This window comes from Eriocheir sinensis, chromosome 21 (genome assembly GCF_024679095.1).
Source record: "Eriocheir sinensis breed Jianghai 21 chromosome 21, ASM2467909v1, whole genome shotgun sequence".
Taxonomy (NCBI): Eukaryota; Metazoa; Arthropoda; class Malacostraca; order Decapoda; family Varunidae; genus Eriocheir; species Eriocheir sinensis.
The window spans coordinates 15368086-15384571 of NC_066529.1; the positions used below are offsets into that span (position 1 = coordinate 15368086).

The 16486-nt window shown below is 41.0% G+C and overlaps 1 protein-coding gene across 4 annotated transcripts; it reads left to right on the plus strand.

Annotated features, from left to right (window-relative positions):
* On the plus strand, positions 1–13603 carry LOC127001739 (zinc finger protein 431-like). Of its 4 annotated transcripts, XM_050866866.1 has the most exons (6): positions 1–344; positions 2413–2573; positions 8342–8662; positions 10933–11097; positions 11247–11433; positions 11921–13603. In XM_050866866.1, exons 3-6 carry the CDS (start codon positions 8342–8344, stop codon positions 13225–13227), a joined length of 1980 nt encoding a protein of 659 aa, XP_050722823.1. In that variant the 5' UTR covers positions 1–344; positions 2413–2573; the 3' UTR covers positions 13228–13603. The 4 variants fall into 4 exon arrangements, with proteins under 4 accessions (XP_050722823.1, XP_050722821.1, XP_050722824.1 ...); XM_050866864.1 differs by lacking the exon at positions 2413–2573 and having other exon boundaries at positions 5–344; XM_050866867.1 differs by lacking the exon at positions 2413–2573 and having other exon boundaries at positions 5–344; positions 11924–13603.
* The last annotated feature ends 2883 nt before the right edge of the window (positions 13604–16486 follow it).

Here is a 16486-nt window from a genome sequence, read left to right on the forward strand (position 1 = left end):
GACATTATTGGAACAAAACAAGCCACGCAGCGTTGCCAGATTACTGGACTCGCCACACTGTACACACCGGTTTCTGCCTATTAACTACCACATTCACTCAAAACAGCTATACTCAATCAAACAACATGAAAAAACTTAATTGTTCCTATAGTTTATATGAGTGGACAGGGTAAATATGAGCTCCTAAATGTTATTTGAGTGTCTTGTTTGGGAGTAGTCATCGCACCATTGTGAACGCTGCCCCGCGCCCGCCCGCCCGCCCGCCGCTGTTGTTGGCGTCGCTGCCGTGCTCTGGGGTGCCGCCCGTCCCGCCACGCCGCCACGCCCCCACGCCCACGCACGAGGTAATATACATAACAAGACCAACGTGTCACCCTTCAGAGCCGCCTTCCTGTGTCTGTGTGTATCAAGCTGACCCCGAGAGTCTGACAGCATGGTGGGCCTCGGGATCCTTGGCAGCACTGACGCCGCCGCAAGTTGCTGTGTTCTTGACGCCCCGACGCCTGGCGGGGCGGCTGGCTGGGGCTGGGGGCTGAGGGCGGGTTGCATATCAACACCTTGATGGCACCCTCACTAATAATGACTTCTCAGTTGATCATGTTTACCATAATTTAATATCCCTTGACACTATGTCTTGTATGGGTCCTGACAATTCATCCTTTTTAAGAAATATGCTCTAAATCTTGCTTATCCAATTTACTTTATTTTTGTTAAATCTTCAGTGACTAGAACTCTACCTTAAACCTGGAAACAATCACTTGTTATCCCCTTATTTAAAAAAGTCTCTAGACATGAACCCCTAAATTATAGTCCCATATAGAGAGGGAGCCAGGAGGGGTCAGCTAGCTGGAAAGCTAACAAATTCAAACCCACATAGCAATGATCCTTGTGTCTGCCCCTGCATGAAAACTGAAGTCTGCCGGGCCTGCAGTGGTGGACAAGGTCATGAGGTTATGTCAAAGTTGTAGCCCCATAGCATTTATTAAGACCCTGACTTTGATCCTGATCTGAACATCACTGTAGAGATGGCAGGATGGTCGCAAATGACTCCAATGGACAAGACAAACAACTTGTTCCGACAACATTTGGCTAATGTTAACTGTTTGGTCTGTAAAAATGGTCATAGTTATCAGTTAAGAATCATTTTGGTACCGTGCCAGTATATCATTACCTGCTTTATGAAACATCAGTATCTCTTCATATATCTTTTCTACAAACCTTCAAGAGTCATAGAAATGCTTTCAAAATCCAATTCAAGGACTTTTTTTTTTACTCTTGGAAATAGGGGATAATCTTTACGAAGGTGCGTCGCCTCCTCTGGTGCTGGCCGCAGCGACGGTGCCGCCACCGCCTCAAAATAGCTCGAAGAGAGTTTTGTTAGGTTAGGTAAGGTTAGCTAAGGGTAGGTTATACTCATGCTCCATGATAAAATTCACAGTATTTGCATAAAAATAACAGGTTTGCTCTGCCAGTGGGCACGGCGGCGGTGCAGCCGGTGTTGCGAGAAATACCTCCTCACAGAAATCAGTCATATATACATGTAGGGGCTGAGGGGGGCGCAGCGTCGCAGCGGCCAGCACCAGAGGAGGCGATGCTCTTTCATAAACATTATCCCCTATTTTCAAGAGTAAAAAAATGTCCTTGAATTGGATTTTGAAAGCGTTTCCATGACTGTCGAAGGTTTGTAGAAAAGATATATGAAGAGATAGTGATGTTTCATAGGGGGAGCATCAAAGCGTCAAAAACTGGTCCTATCATTTCATCAAACCAGCAAAAAAACTATCAATCCATCAAATTTTCCAGATGTTTTCATTTTGTCCAAAACAGCCTTTTACCCTTATCCCATCAAGGTGTCAACAGTTTCATATCATTTCAATGCATCAAAAGTGAGAAGTCATCTATACATCAATAAATCCAGATGTTATCAAAGCATCAAATTGTCAAAAGTCATCAAAGCATAAAAAAAATTCATAAGTTATCAAAACATCAAAAGTCTAGTCCATGATGACACTATGGGGTATTACGACTTTGAGAATGGCACACCATCACAACTACCATTAATGCAAATGCTACTACGTCAACGAGTGAAATTGTGTGACACAGTAAGCTTGGGACTGGCTTGGGAACCAAATTCACAAACTAACTAGTGATTCTCTGTTTGGGGTCACGAGGCAATATCAATGAAAGCCTCTGTCATACCCTTGACAGATCAGGATGGGGTCTGTACCTTGTAGCACCAGGAGCACTTCAGCCCGAGGAATTAATAGCAACGTAAAGTGCCCTCTAACAATAAGATGCCGGCCAACTACTTCATTATCCGGGGTAACAACCACCATGGAAACGGGCAGTATAATCACATGCAGTTTATTTCAGTTGTGGCCCACATGATGGACATGCACCTTTTGTTTCTAGAGGCGGCACACACTCGGGATGGATACGATTCAGATGATGCTGACGAAGCTGCTGTTGACTAAGAAAACCAACCTTCTCAGCAACAGAATCATTGTCCCTGCACTGTGTGTCTGGTACCCCTAGAGAGAACGATCTGCTTCAGGCTTTGCAATCATGCACAGGTCTGTGTAGGCTGCAATAGTGTCATGGAATCCATAAGGTATCCATGTCGTATCTGCAGGGGCCAGGTGCAGGAGTAATTTGAAATATTCATTCAGTAAGATATGAAAGCTGCAGCTTCATTTCTAGTTTTGAACGCTGTCAATTAATTGTAATCCCCTGTCTTCAGAGGGAGGAATGACACTTTTCCTTCAATTTTATGGTTTTTAGGTTATTTATTTTTCAAGTAAGTCACTTGAAATAAAGACTGATGTTAATATATATCTTTTGTTCTTATTGTGCCGCCTCGTGCTTCATCTGCTGTACCTGTCCATAATGTGTTTTGATGTTTTGCTAAGATCTAAAGATGTTTTTGACATTTTGCAAATATATAAAGTTTTGGATGCATTGATTGGATTTTATCCATTTTTGATGCTTTGAAGCCATCTAGTGTTTTGATGATTTGATAACATCCAGGCAGTTTCAGCTATTTTATAACTTGATAAAATCCAGCTTTTTGGATGCTTTGAAAAGATAGGCTTTTTGACGTTTTGATAGGGCTGACACCCTCGGAATAGTTTTGATGCTTTGAAGGCGCCCCGTTTCATAAAGTAGATAATGAGATACTGGCACGGTACTAAAACAAATCTTTACCATAGTTATCTAATAGGCGCACCTAACATCACCAAAATGCGGGGTACAAACTTGGTGCAGGGACTGTTTTTGGGGGCCATTGAAGGTAGGCCATTGGGTAGGCGGTGGCTGAGTGGTAGCGTGCTGGGCCCACATTCACCGCGTGATGGACGACGTGGGTTCGAATCCCCACGCTACCACCTCAGATTTTTCAGTCACCGCCGAGTGGCTTAAAACTTCCCACATCCATCAACCCGGACTCTAGAGGAAACCGTCCAAGTGAATCAAGAAGGAGTTCCGGGGGGCAGCATGAGCCAAGAGAAGATGGCGCCACTATAAACACTTGCCTGCGCCATGATGGGCTGGGGCCGACTACCATCCAGGCCCCTCAAGAGAGCCTACAGCACTATAGGCGTACACGTATAAAGAAAAAAAAACGGGCTAAAGAGCAGCCTATCCAGATATTTTGTTTTTATTATTAATGATCCACAAGACATCCTAGAGCTAAATCAAAGTATGTGCTTATTTTTGTATTCGTTCATACACACAATGGTAATATTTCTGTGGGGTCTGATTCACTTATTAGAGTGAAATTCTATTATGAAAATCAATCACAAATTCGTGTCACTGATTAAAATGAAACTAGTAATTTAAGTTTTGCCATCATGAAATATACACAAATAGATAAATATGAAAGCTCACAAAGTCACAATAAGCGACATCACCTGCTTTGCGCAGTAAAAATATGCTATTTCAGGTATCTGATACCCTCAAAATGGGGTGCGCACTGCCTCTGGCCTCGGAGCTACAGCCTCAACGTTGCCAGATTGTCATACTCAGCCGATTATATTTCCCGACTTCCTATCCCCAAACTGTCTTCTGGGCTCCAATAAGGAAACTAATTTAAGTTATTGTTAAAAGAGTTAGATTCTGATGTTTCTTGGCAATAGTTAGGCGTCAGAAACAGGTAAATACTATACTCGAAGTACGACAATCTAGCAATGGTGGCTATATGTATTTTCATATTATTGTTCTGTTGTTTATTCAATGTTGTTTTCAAGAAAAGAATACTCATAATTTTAGTTAGTTTTTGGTTATAAGGATTCCTTACGAAATCCAATAGGCGCACCTAACATCACCAAAATGTGGGGTACAAACTTGGTGGAGGAATTGTTTTGGGGGGCCATTAAAGGTAACTGGCTAAAGAGTGGCCTATCCGGATATTTTGTGTTTATTTATTAATGATCCACGAGATATCCTAGAGTTAAATTAAAGTATGTGCTTATCTTTGTATTCATTCATACACACACTGACAATATTTCTGTGGGGTCTGATTCACTTATTAGAGTGAAATTCTATTGTGAAAATCAGTCACAAATTCATGTCACTGGTAAAAATGAAACTAGTAATTTAAGTTTTGCCACCATGAAATATACACAAATAGATAAATATGAAAGCTCACGAAGTCACAAGTGACATGACCTGCTTTGTGCAGTAGAAATATGCTATTAAAGGTATCTGATACCCGCAAAATGGTGGGCGCTGCTGCCTCGGGCCTTGAGCCTATAGACCAACGTTGCCAGATTGTCGTACTCAGCCAATTATATTTCCCGATTTCCTACCCCAAAACTGTCTTCTGGGCTCTAATAAGGAAACTAATTCATCATTTTCATTAAAAGAGTTTGATTCTGATGTTTCTTGTCAATAGTTAGGCGTCAGAAACTGGTAAATACAATGCTCTGAGTACGACAGTCTGGCAACGGTGGCTATTCGTATTTTCATATTATTGTTCTGTTGTTTATTCAATGTTGTGTTCAAGAAAAAGAATACTCATAATTTTAGTTAGTTTTTGGTTATAAGGGTTCTTTACGAAATACAATTATAACGCTACCTTCTCTAACTTAGGAAACGTCCTGAATCCTGGATTGGTTACAGTGATGTTAGGTGCGCCTATTATAACGCTACCTTCTTTACCTTAGGAAACGTCCTGAATCATGGATTGGCTACGGTGATGTTAGGTGCACCTATTATAACATTACCTTCTCTACCTTAGGAAACGTCCTGAATCCTGGATCAGATATGGTGATGTTAGGTGCGCCTATTGCCATAAAAAGATGCCATTTGCACCATATTTCTGAAATATGACCATTTTTAGACCACAAACGGTTAACATTAGCCAAATGTTGTTGGAATGTAAGTTGTTTGTCTTGTCTATTGTAGTCATTTGCGACCATCCTGCCATCTCTACCGTGATGTTCAGATTAGGACCAAAGTCAGGGTCTTAATAAATACTATGGGCCTACAACTTTGACATGACCTCATAACTTCGTCCACCACTGCAGGCCTGGCAGACTTAAGTTTTCATGCATGGGCAGACACAAGGACCATTGCTATATGGGTTTGAATTTGTTAGCTTTCCAGCTAGGCTGACCCCTTCTGGCTCCCGGTCTAATAAGTAACTTATGTATGTTGCAAAACCCTAGGAAGATTAATTGCAAATCAACTTTATGACTTCTTGATAATATTTACTTACAATGTCTCGCCATTTTGGTTTTCGCTAAAATCAATCTGTTGAGGAGCAGCTTTTCACTTATAACGATGTAACTCTTTGGCTTGATAAAGGATTTATTTCAGATGTAATATTATTTGATTTTGATAAAACTTTTGATGTAGTAAACCACCAGTTATTAATCACTAAATTATTCTTGATTGGCATCAGTCAACCTCTCCTTGGATGGCTTTGTGACTCCTTAATAGGCTACACCATGAAGGTTTCTGTATCGGAATCCAGTAGTTTACAAACTATTGTCTTGAGTGGAGTGCCACAGCGCTCTGTCCTTGGCCCTCTGCTTTTTCTCATGTGTTAATTTAGTCCTAAACAATGTAGTATGGTACTATCTAAATTTATGATATTTGCTGACGATCTTAAAATCTATCTAAACATTTGTAAATCCCCCCTCTCCTCTACTCTGCTGGATCTAAACACTACTCAGCAGGATATCAACACTGGTTTCCATGGCACAGTCTTGGGGCCTTTCACTTAATAGCTCTAAATCTTCTGTAATTCGCTTTCATTGGGGTAGGTACAGGAGATTGGAATCTGCTTGGTCCCTTTTCTGATTATTATATTAATAATTACAAAATAAAATTTGTAAACTCTCATTCTGATCTAGTAGGGATTATTATTGATTCATCCTTTCGTTTTCATACCCACATCCGCTCCATTGTATGCAAAGCTAATGGCCCAGCCTCTAATCTACTTGGCAGCACAATCAACTGATCTTCCTCCTTCATGATTCCATTATACAAGACTCACATTAGACCCCTTCTTGAGCTCTCCTCAGTATGGTTCACCCAGTACCTTGGAGATCTTAAATTGCTGGAGCCCCCCCCAGAGAAAATGGACCAAACAGATTTCAGTGTTGGGCGTAGTGGCACTACTAGTAATGCCGTATGTAGCGAAGCTACTTTTTTAGTAGCTGTAGTGGTAGTGCTACTCTCTTAGAAAGAGCGGCAAAAATGGTAGCGGCGCTACATTTTTAGGTAGGGCTAGTCACTACTCGCTACTTGGGGTGGACCAACTACGTACGTGATGAAAACGCGAATGAAACGTCACCTAACACTCGTTCAGTAGTGAATCTGCGACTGGAGGTGTGACTGGCTGTCATGGATATCCCTGATCACGGCTCACGAAGCCTTGGAAACTGGTAAAAACTGGGTGAGTCAACTAGCACAGCAGAGGGAGACGAATGAATCTTTTAGCCTCACGTACAGGAAGTGTAAAGTGACTTACTCAGTACTCTACCAAGGACGTGGAATGTAACAATATGTATAAAAGAGAATTATGTTTTTTCAGTACTTATTGTTCACAAAGTAGCGGTAGCGGCAGTAGTAGCGGTAGTGCACTACATTTAGAAATGAGTAGCTGTAGCGGTAGTGCCGCTACAATTTGACTGAAGTAGTGGTAGCAGTAGTGCCACTACTTTTAGCAGGTAGTGCTCACAACACTGGCAGATTTCAGGTCTGGAATCCCTTTCCTATTCCCAGTGACTCAAGTCGTTAAATCTATATTCAGTTAAGGGACGGCTTAATTCGTTCAGACCTTATCAAGTGTTGGAAGATATTTCACAACCAATCAGTTATCAAACCCTCTGATTTATTCCATTTGCCTGTCCAGTCAGCTACTAGAGGTCACAGATTCAAGGTGTCTCAACAGTTTACTTCTATTGACTGCAGAACACGATTTTTCAACAACAGAGTTATATCCTTTTGGAATTCCCTTCCAGAAGTAGTTGGAACAAACACACTTGTCAGTTTCAAGTCCGTTCTACACACTCACTTATGATTTTCAAGGCTGAACACAAGTACACTGCGTATCGCACATCTTTACAGTCCATACAGTCACACGTAGCACTATGATTTAACTCACGGGCTGGCGTGCCAGCAGTTTTTTGGCCCACCCAACTTTTTATGCTATATTTCCTTGTGCTATAGAGAATGGATGGGCCAACCATGTAAACCAGGTGAGTGGGGGGAATAGCACATGCCTGCTGCTAAATTACAGGAGTTGGAAAGATTTATCACCCAAGGCAGGGTTGAGATATTGGGTCAGTCAGGAAGGACACCCCTGGCCTCCTGATTCTGTATTCTCTATTACTTTGTTAAATGTTTGCCCACCTTCAGGCTGGTTTGCAGGTTTAGGATGTAGCCTGTCAGTGGTATTGTCGCATGTTCATAGGAAGGATTTTCAAAGACGTTTCATGTCATCAGGGAGGCAAAGGCAGTCATCAGAGGCATAATCATCCTCTTGGGAAGAGTCACTGGCAGGGAGATAAATTGAAAGTGGGCCACTTGGAGTTGAGAGTGGGGAGGCGGTTGCATTGTCAGGGAAGAGAGCGGCATGTCCAGGATGACAGGGATAATCACACTGATGTAACCCTTTCATAAAGTGAATAAAACCCACACAAACAGTTTGGGTGGAAAGGCTTTTGCCTCAACTTGAAATATCAAATTTATTATTTCTACGTGATGCTTTTTTATTTTTATATTTTGAAAGTAGGAACCAAATTTTTACAATGGCCAGTTGTTATGCAGTATGTAGAATTTCTAAAAATGGTGGCTTTACAGCACTAAAATGTGTTCATATATAACCTTTCAGATGGAGTGGAACAACCGTCAACAAATTGTGCACAAATGGGAGCCATTTGGCTTGCAACAGATGCAGCCAATACAGCAGCAGCAGCAACTGCAGCAACAGCACCAGTTACCAACACAACACCAACAACAGCACCCACAACCCCAACCCCAACAGCAGCAAATACAGCAGCAGCAGCAACTTCAACCACCAACTTTACAGATGCCCCATATGGGGGCCCCTAAAGCAGCTAGAACTGGTGGCTCTACTACCCCCCACTGCCTCATTTGTAATGTGCACCTCGGCATGTTTGCCAAGGGTGGCATGGAGGTTTTCTCAGAAAAGGTATTATGGAGTTTTGCATGCCTCTGTACAATAGTCTTGAGAACCTATCAGCCATGCATTTCCCATTTATATTTTTAAGGTTAGGGCTAGGAAGTAGAAAAGTTTGAACGAGAGGAAATTTTACAAAATTGGAAAAGAACAAATAAGTAAGAGGAGGAAAGATGTTTGGTATTCATTCTTGGAAAGGTTTTGGAATGTAGATTATATAAAATGTGCATCAGAGCTTAAAAATACAAGAAAAGAATTACAGAGAATGGGGTGAAAGGGAGAAGATGAAGAATAAAAGAATAAGAAAATGAGTAAAAGGCAGCAAGTATTGTCTGGCAGTCAGTAATTTTTAGTCATGAATTGCATCCAGTTGTGAAGAGGCAGATAAATGCCAGTTAATGATTGTGTTTGGTGACAGATTATTATCCCACGAAGAGTGCCTATACGTACTTGGTGTCAGACTGAGGTGCAGAAATTTTGCCACCCAAGCATATACGAGAATAGTAACACTGTTGATACTCTTGCGTGCTGGTTGGCCATTGCTGGCTCTTTTAAACATGCATCATATTGATTTTATATTCTTACCAAAATCCTTACTCATTTGTAGGAGTCCAGATTATTCAGATGCAGTTTGATGCAATGATAATTAGATTCATAAATCTTAAAATAAAATAAAAAAAATTACTGATAAATATATGCACAAGAAGAGAGAGAAATGATTTTGTAAGAAAGTCTATTACAAATGCATGATGAACTTTTATAGTAGAGAACCCAAATTTTTAGTCACTATCCAAAACAGATATGCAGCCCTTAATACAAAGATAATTTTGATATTGAAGAAACTAACAAAAATGTTACCATAATTCTGAAAGAAGTGGCAGTTGAAGTAGGAGTATATGAGGGAGGGTGTGTCCAGGAGACAACCAGTGAAATGGACCAGCTGAGTGGACAGGTACTGGAAAGAGAGTTGGTAGGCGAGGGATTGAATGTGGTGAGAAGGAATGCCAGAACAAGGTAAGCTGGAGGTGCTTTTGCCAAGGTCACCCCTTTAAGGGAAGCCCCCATGGATGAGCACTGTGTCAGAGATGTAGATAGACAGAGAAATTTTCATCCATTTTGCTTTCAGCACCTCACTCTTTGCCTCCATGGCATCCCTTCCTTGCATTTCATATTACCATTACTGATATCAGTCTTAATCTTTAACTTCCTTATCTGTGAGGAATGTTTGTAGCAGTAATGTTCATGGTGACATTTTTTACAACAAATGTATATGTGTACATATCATCATCATCATTTAATTTAACATCCATTTTCACTCTTCCTGAGCGGTTGGATGCTTTAAGGCTCTCCTCCATTCTACTCTGTCTTCTTCCTGATGCTCATCCAATCCCATTAATGCCAAGTCTTCCTGTATACACCTCCATGTTTTCCTAGGTCTACCAACTGGTCTCCTTCCTTCTACCTCTAATCTCCAAAACTCCCAGCACTGTATCCTCCCCTGCTCTCTTCGCATGTCCAAACCATCAGAGTCTTTCCCTTCTGAGCACTGTTTCCAGGTCCTCTACTCCACATCTGTTAGCTATTTCTGCACTGAACACCCAATCTTGCCACCTGATCCCTGCCATATACCTCAGCATCCTGCGATCACTCACTCTCAATACCTCCATCAATTTTCTAGTTAGACCCCATGTTTCTGCTCCATACAACATCACTGATTTAATACACGTTTGGTACACCCCTGCTCTACTCTTTAGGGGGATGCTACGATTCACGAGTTGACTAGCCACTTCCCTCCACTTTAACCACTCTGCCGCCACTCGCTTTCACTGTCCTCTCCACTCCCGCCGCACAGTCCAGAACATCTCCCAGATAATTGAAATGTTCTACCTCATCCAGCTTTCCTCCATTCACCTTTAGTTCATCCCTCTCAGTTTCTTGTCCTTGCTGTCTCCTTACGCAAGCTGGGCATGTAAAATTCTGCACTCCTCTGTGTGTACATAATTTTTCACATTTTTCAAACTATTCTTTAGTTAATGAATTCAGCAGTGTCTATTACCTACTTCATCTGGACTATTTTTTCAACTTTTTTATATGGTAATAGTCACCTCTGGAGATTTTATAATATTTATACAAAGATTCACTACCTCAGTTATGAAAATTATTACAAAGCAATTATCTGTAGCCCTACTCATTACAGAGTCAGAGTGAGTAGATGAGATTTGCACACATCTGCTTGGCTTACCACTTGAAGACTTTGCAATTGATTATATCTTCTTACACAGGTAACCACTACCAGTGGAAAGATGCAGGTTCACAGTGTGCTTGGCTCAATCATCAATGTAGAGTTAAATGCAGCTGCAGTGCACTCCAACATTGTGTGTAAGAAATGCTTCAAGCTGCTCGATGACATTGATTCCCTGGAGATGCAACTTGTAAGCATGAAACAGGTGAGGAAATTATATAACTAATATGCTTTTCATTAAAACCATGTACACCACAACCACTACCACTGGCATGTGGTGCATGTCATGCATGTTACAGGCTCTGTAAACCACAAATAGGTTAATACTCATTTTTATTTTACTTTTGCTTGCAGCTTGTGTCCAGTAAATACACCATGACCCTGGCACTGGTGAAGAAAGGCCTGGTAGGCAAGGCAGTACTTGAAGAGGGACCTAAACAGCAACAGCAGCAGCAACAGCAGCATGATCATCAGCAGCAACAGGAGACTCCTTCCTCACCACCCAAGTTCAAAAAGTCACCACCTAAACCCCTCACCACAGGTAAGTCAACATTCCTGACAAAGCAAAAGTGGTGTGCTGCTGTTATGTTCACCGCAGGGTGCTGGGAGAAGCTGGCTTTGGCCCATCTTGGAGCCCATCTTTTCCTGCTTTGCCCTTACTCGCTCCCTGAATAGTCTTAATTTTTCTTTATTACATCCATGTATTTTATTAACTTTGTTGTTGTTGCTGTCATTGTGTACTTTTATATGCCTGTGGAACACAACTATACTTAATACCTTTATTCTTAATGGAAATGTTAAATTCATTTTACAAGTAATTCAATTTATGGAACCTTTTCACAAACCTACATTCACGTCAGATGCGAGTAGAATGTATATCTTTTCTCTGTAAGATGTTTTGCTGTTTTAACCATGCCTTGAGTAGGTAGAAAAAAAATCTTTTGTTTAGGAGCAGGTACCAGAGTAACTGTTTCTAGGTATAGACCATCATTTCCATGCAAGACATATATGATACTTTACTTTACCAGCAGGAAAGGGCATCAAATTAAAAAGTACAACAAGGAGAGGTCGCCCTCCCAAAATGCTACGAGTGAGGAAGACGGGGAAGCTGGCAGTCAAGTCCGGCAAGCTAGTGGTGAAGGGTGTGGATGAATGTCTGACACCTGAGATACAGCTAAAGGAGGAGAGTGTGTCGTCTGATGATGAGTGTTACCATGTGGAGCTGGACATTGCTGCCGACGACATGGAGGATGATAATGGGCCTCATACTTGCTCTCTTTGCTACAAGGAGTTTTCCTCAAGGACAGTTTTAGCAACACATATTGAAACACACGGCAACAATGTTAATTCCCACAAGTGTGATATTTGTGAAAAAAGTTTTCTTACTGCAGAAAGTCTTGTCAAACACAAAAAATTGCACAAGGGAAAGAAAAAGAGTGTTAAACGAAGGACAGGATGTCAGGCATTTGACATCACACACATAAAGCAATTCAAGTGCCGTCAGTGCAGCAAAGTGTTTACTACTAAAAGCAAAGCCGAGGACCATGAGCGAACCCACACCGGGGAAAAGCCCTTTGAGTGTGACATCTGTGGCACGTGTTTCAGGCAGAAGAGCAACCTTTCCTCCCATAAGCGAGTGACCCATCTGCAAGAAAAGCGGTACAAGTGTGAACTTTGTGACAAAGCCTTTAAGTGGAAAAGACTATTGAATGGCCATACAATGAGTGTCCACACAGGGGAGCGCCCATATAAATGTGAATTCTGTGAAGCAGGTTTTGTTTATCAGCAGCATTACAAAAAACACATGAGGATTCATACTGGGGAGAAACCATTCAAATGTGAAGTGTGTGGGAAGGCATTCAATTCTTCAAACAATTGTCGTGCACATATGTTTACTCACTCTGACAAAAAGCCATATGAGTGTACCCTTTGTGGGGCAGGATTTATGCGCAAGCCTCTAGTGCTGTCCCACATTAGGCAGCATGGACACATGGACAACCTAGAGGTATATGTGAAAGCCAATGCACCCACCACAGTACTTGCAGCAGCTGGGGAGGGAAGCAGCGGGGGTTCAAGGAGTCCCGTCCCTGGCACAGTCATACGCAGGAGGAAGCTAAATAGAGAAGCGTCACATACTGGAGTGATGCACGTGACTCAAGGGCCTCCACAGCCTCCGCATAACAATGTAGAGGAGAATATACATCACTTCATCATCCCTGGCAATGATGCAAGGGAGACTACTGGCACTGGTGAGACCATGGGCTACATGTTTGGGACCTTTCAGAGCCAGAGCACAGTTGGTCATTATACACCACTAAACCTGGGGCAGTGGTAACCTAAAATGTACCAGCATTGACAATCCTTAAACTAAAACATTTAGCTGACAGTGAAGTGAAGTGTCAAATGAAAATAGAGCAGTGCACATATTATAACATGAAAATTATATCATAGGATGGAATTAGTTACAATTTTCCAACCCTGGCAAGAGATACTTGTATGAAACCAATTTACACGTGTTTATTTCGATAAAACATTAAGGGAAATATATAAATAACATAGCATTATATAGATAAGTATTAATGGTCACATTTTCATTGTACAGTGAGGCCATGTGTCTAGCAATATTAACAGTGAAAAAATATCACTAGTTCTAAAAGCACTAGTTTGGGGACAAACTTTTGATAGTAAAAAATAAAAACAGACTGGAACCTTTTGGAAGTTTACTTTTTGAGGGGGCTTCCTTTCACCTGCTTTAATGACTATAATTTATGTGACTATAATTTACATGACTATAATTTACATGTAGTAAATATAACTACTAATAGAGAAAGGCAACAAAATCTTCACCATCAAATGTTCTCTATTGAATAAAGAAGTTGGGAGTGCATCGGCCTACTGAGAGCCCACACCACTGTCATCACCATTTCCACCCTCCTCTGCAGCCAGCTAGATGTGTGGGAACCTCCCTCAGCAGTTTACTCCTCTTATATTTCAGCAGTCCATGATTGTAAACCCAGTAAAGTCCTCAGGGTTAACAGGGCTGATTGGGGACAACAGGGGCAATGTCACACCTGTACACCTATATTCAGTTAACCTGTTAAGTGCACAACTCCACACTTGCGGAGGGTGGATGAGCCACATGGGACAGTGGATCAGATGTGCACAACATAAATGGTGTCCCACACAACACCTCCCCAAAAATACTCCAGCAGTGACTGTATAGGTAACCCTCTACCAGAAGCAGCAAGAATAATTGAATGTCTAATAGACATCCAACTTGCTTCCCAGCCAATAGGAATATTTTCACTTGTCCTTGGCTTTGGTTGTTAGTTATGAAACTTGGGGCTGTTTTTATCCTATTGCTAGACTTGAAATTGCTAGTAAGAAAAAGGCTAGTCACAGGGCCTCACTGCACTGTGAAAGCTGGTCTGGTTCAGCCTGAGTCTTAGATCAAGTTGCAGGAGGAAGGCAGAGTGTGCAGATGACTGTAGACATCAGCCATTTGTAAGTAGAAGATTGTAGCCTTGCATACAAGATAAGCTAGAATGTAGTAAGATTCCATCTGTTCATTTGATCCTGTGATCCTATTAGATACACAATAACCATTGTGTTCTTCCACATCATTTTACAACTAAATAATGCACCTCATAAGGCACAAACAGAGGTTGCCACTGGAGTATTCAGACAGTGCCTGATGAAAGTGTACACATTTTTACATAATTAAAGGAATTAACAACCCTGACCATGTGTGTAGTGATTGAAAGGGACTTCTGCAAAGGGTGGACTAAAAGAATTGGGAGTTTCATTGATATTTTGTATAAAGCCAAAATGTTCATCTTCATAAATAGCAACTTAAATCTGTTTTTCATAACACCATTGATATTGTGATCCCATCTGGAGTTTCAAATGCTGTTCGTAGACAATATACTGAAAAATTATTTGAACCCATGGAAACAGGTTGTGACTCTTACAGGGACAACTCGGATAACTGTTGATCTTAAACAAGGTGCAAAAATAAATTATTTTGCCCCATAGATAACCTGAAGGAATGAAGATTTCATCACACAAATGTTATATGCTTTTCATGCTGCCAAAATGTTGACCTTGTTTAGTGGTAGCTTTACATCTCCCAGCCTGCGAGTGAATTGTGCTGTGTAATAAATGCTTAAGGAGGTTGGAGAGGAGTATTATGCTTTTTCACGTCTGAAGAGATCTTAGCTGAGGCCATTCCTGCCATTCGTGTTATGATCTGAGGATTAGGGAAAGCAAGAGAAGGAGGGAAGGAAGTTTGATTAAAATGGAGGGTGCGAGGGTGAACAAACCACAGCTGAGAGGTGGACAACGGAGCTGCCAATACGCAGTGCACATGTTTAGGCACCCAGACTTGCCAGAGATAAGCACTTTCTAATTTTTGTTTACATGATATAACAGGAATTATGTCATGTATTCTCAGACATAAAAAAGTATCTAGTCTGAGTAGAAAATTATTATAAACATGTACTCTTTTTGTATATGCATAATTAAAAATATAGAACCGAAACAGCTCCTTTCCATTATCCTAGATATTCATCAGCTATATATATATTACTGCTGTTTATGGAAGCATTATACAAACATTGCAAGTACGTAGTAATAGTTTTCATATAGCAGTTTAATATTGTGATTTGCAATGCAAAGGCCTTGCCATGACAATCAGACTTAAATCTAAATTCATGATGTTGATTAAAATACAGAATAATGCAAAGCCTACCTAAATATTACTAATTAACTATCCACAACTCTAATATAACTTTCATGCCAAGCTGCGTCTTGCGCTCTGGCGGGGTGCTGGGAGCGTATGGGTTCGAGATCTATCCGGTGCCATGGGAGTGGAAAGGTGGGCTCTTTCCGACACCCTCAGCCCCGTTGTTGGGCCTCCTCCTTGAAAGAATTGGGTATCTCTACCAGCCGTCTGGGTGATTGTGCGGCATGCACCGCCTGCCTCCCTTGGGGTATATCCCCAACGAGACATAAAAAATAAAAAAAAGACATCTACCACTTGACTTCTAGCACAAAAGTTAGCAATCCAATAGACCACAAAAAAAACTGGCCTGCACCAGCACAGGATCAAGCCATCCTTAGCACTCCTCAAGAGAGGCTAAAGGCATTAGGCATAGAGAAAGTAAAAAGCAGACACACTAAATATCATGAAAGTATTGTACCCCTTTTCCCTTTTTCCCTAGTTATACCTCGTTATACCTCAAGTATCTTTGCTGTCTTCACTTCACTTCATAAAATGAAACCAATAACCATGATAATGTCATAATAGTAAGAGGAAAGTAGTCTTACTTTTAATAATGATAATATTGAGTAATAATGGTAATACTTTTGAACGTGTTCCTAAATATTATTCTGTCTGGTACAGTCACAGCTGTTTCTACACATGCTCTCAGGCTGATTGAATTCATATTGTAAAGTATTTTTTTTTTTTAAGATTTCACAGAAAAATTATTTACTTTGAAAAATTATATAGTACACTATTTTCCTTTAAATATTAATAAAGCATGCTGAGGTTATATCTCTAGCATGGTTGTCAGTCTGCGTATAAAATGAAG

Bases quoted from the DNA above. Each gene is read 5' to 3' on its own strand.
- LOC127001739 (XM_050866866.1), top strand. From the start codon at position 8,342: ATGGAGTGGAACAACCGTCAACAAATTGTGCACAAATGGGAGCCATTT. The intron at 8,663-10,932 runs GTATTATGGAGT...CTTCTTACACAG, and splicing joins TGGAGGTTTTCTCAGAAAAG to GTAACCACTACCAGTGGAAA. The intron at 11,434-11,920 runs GTAAGTCAACAT...TTACTTTACCAG, and splicing joins ACCTAAACCCCTCACCACAG to CAGGAAAGGGCATCAAATTA.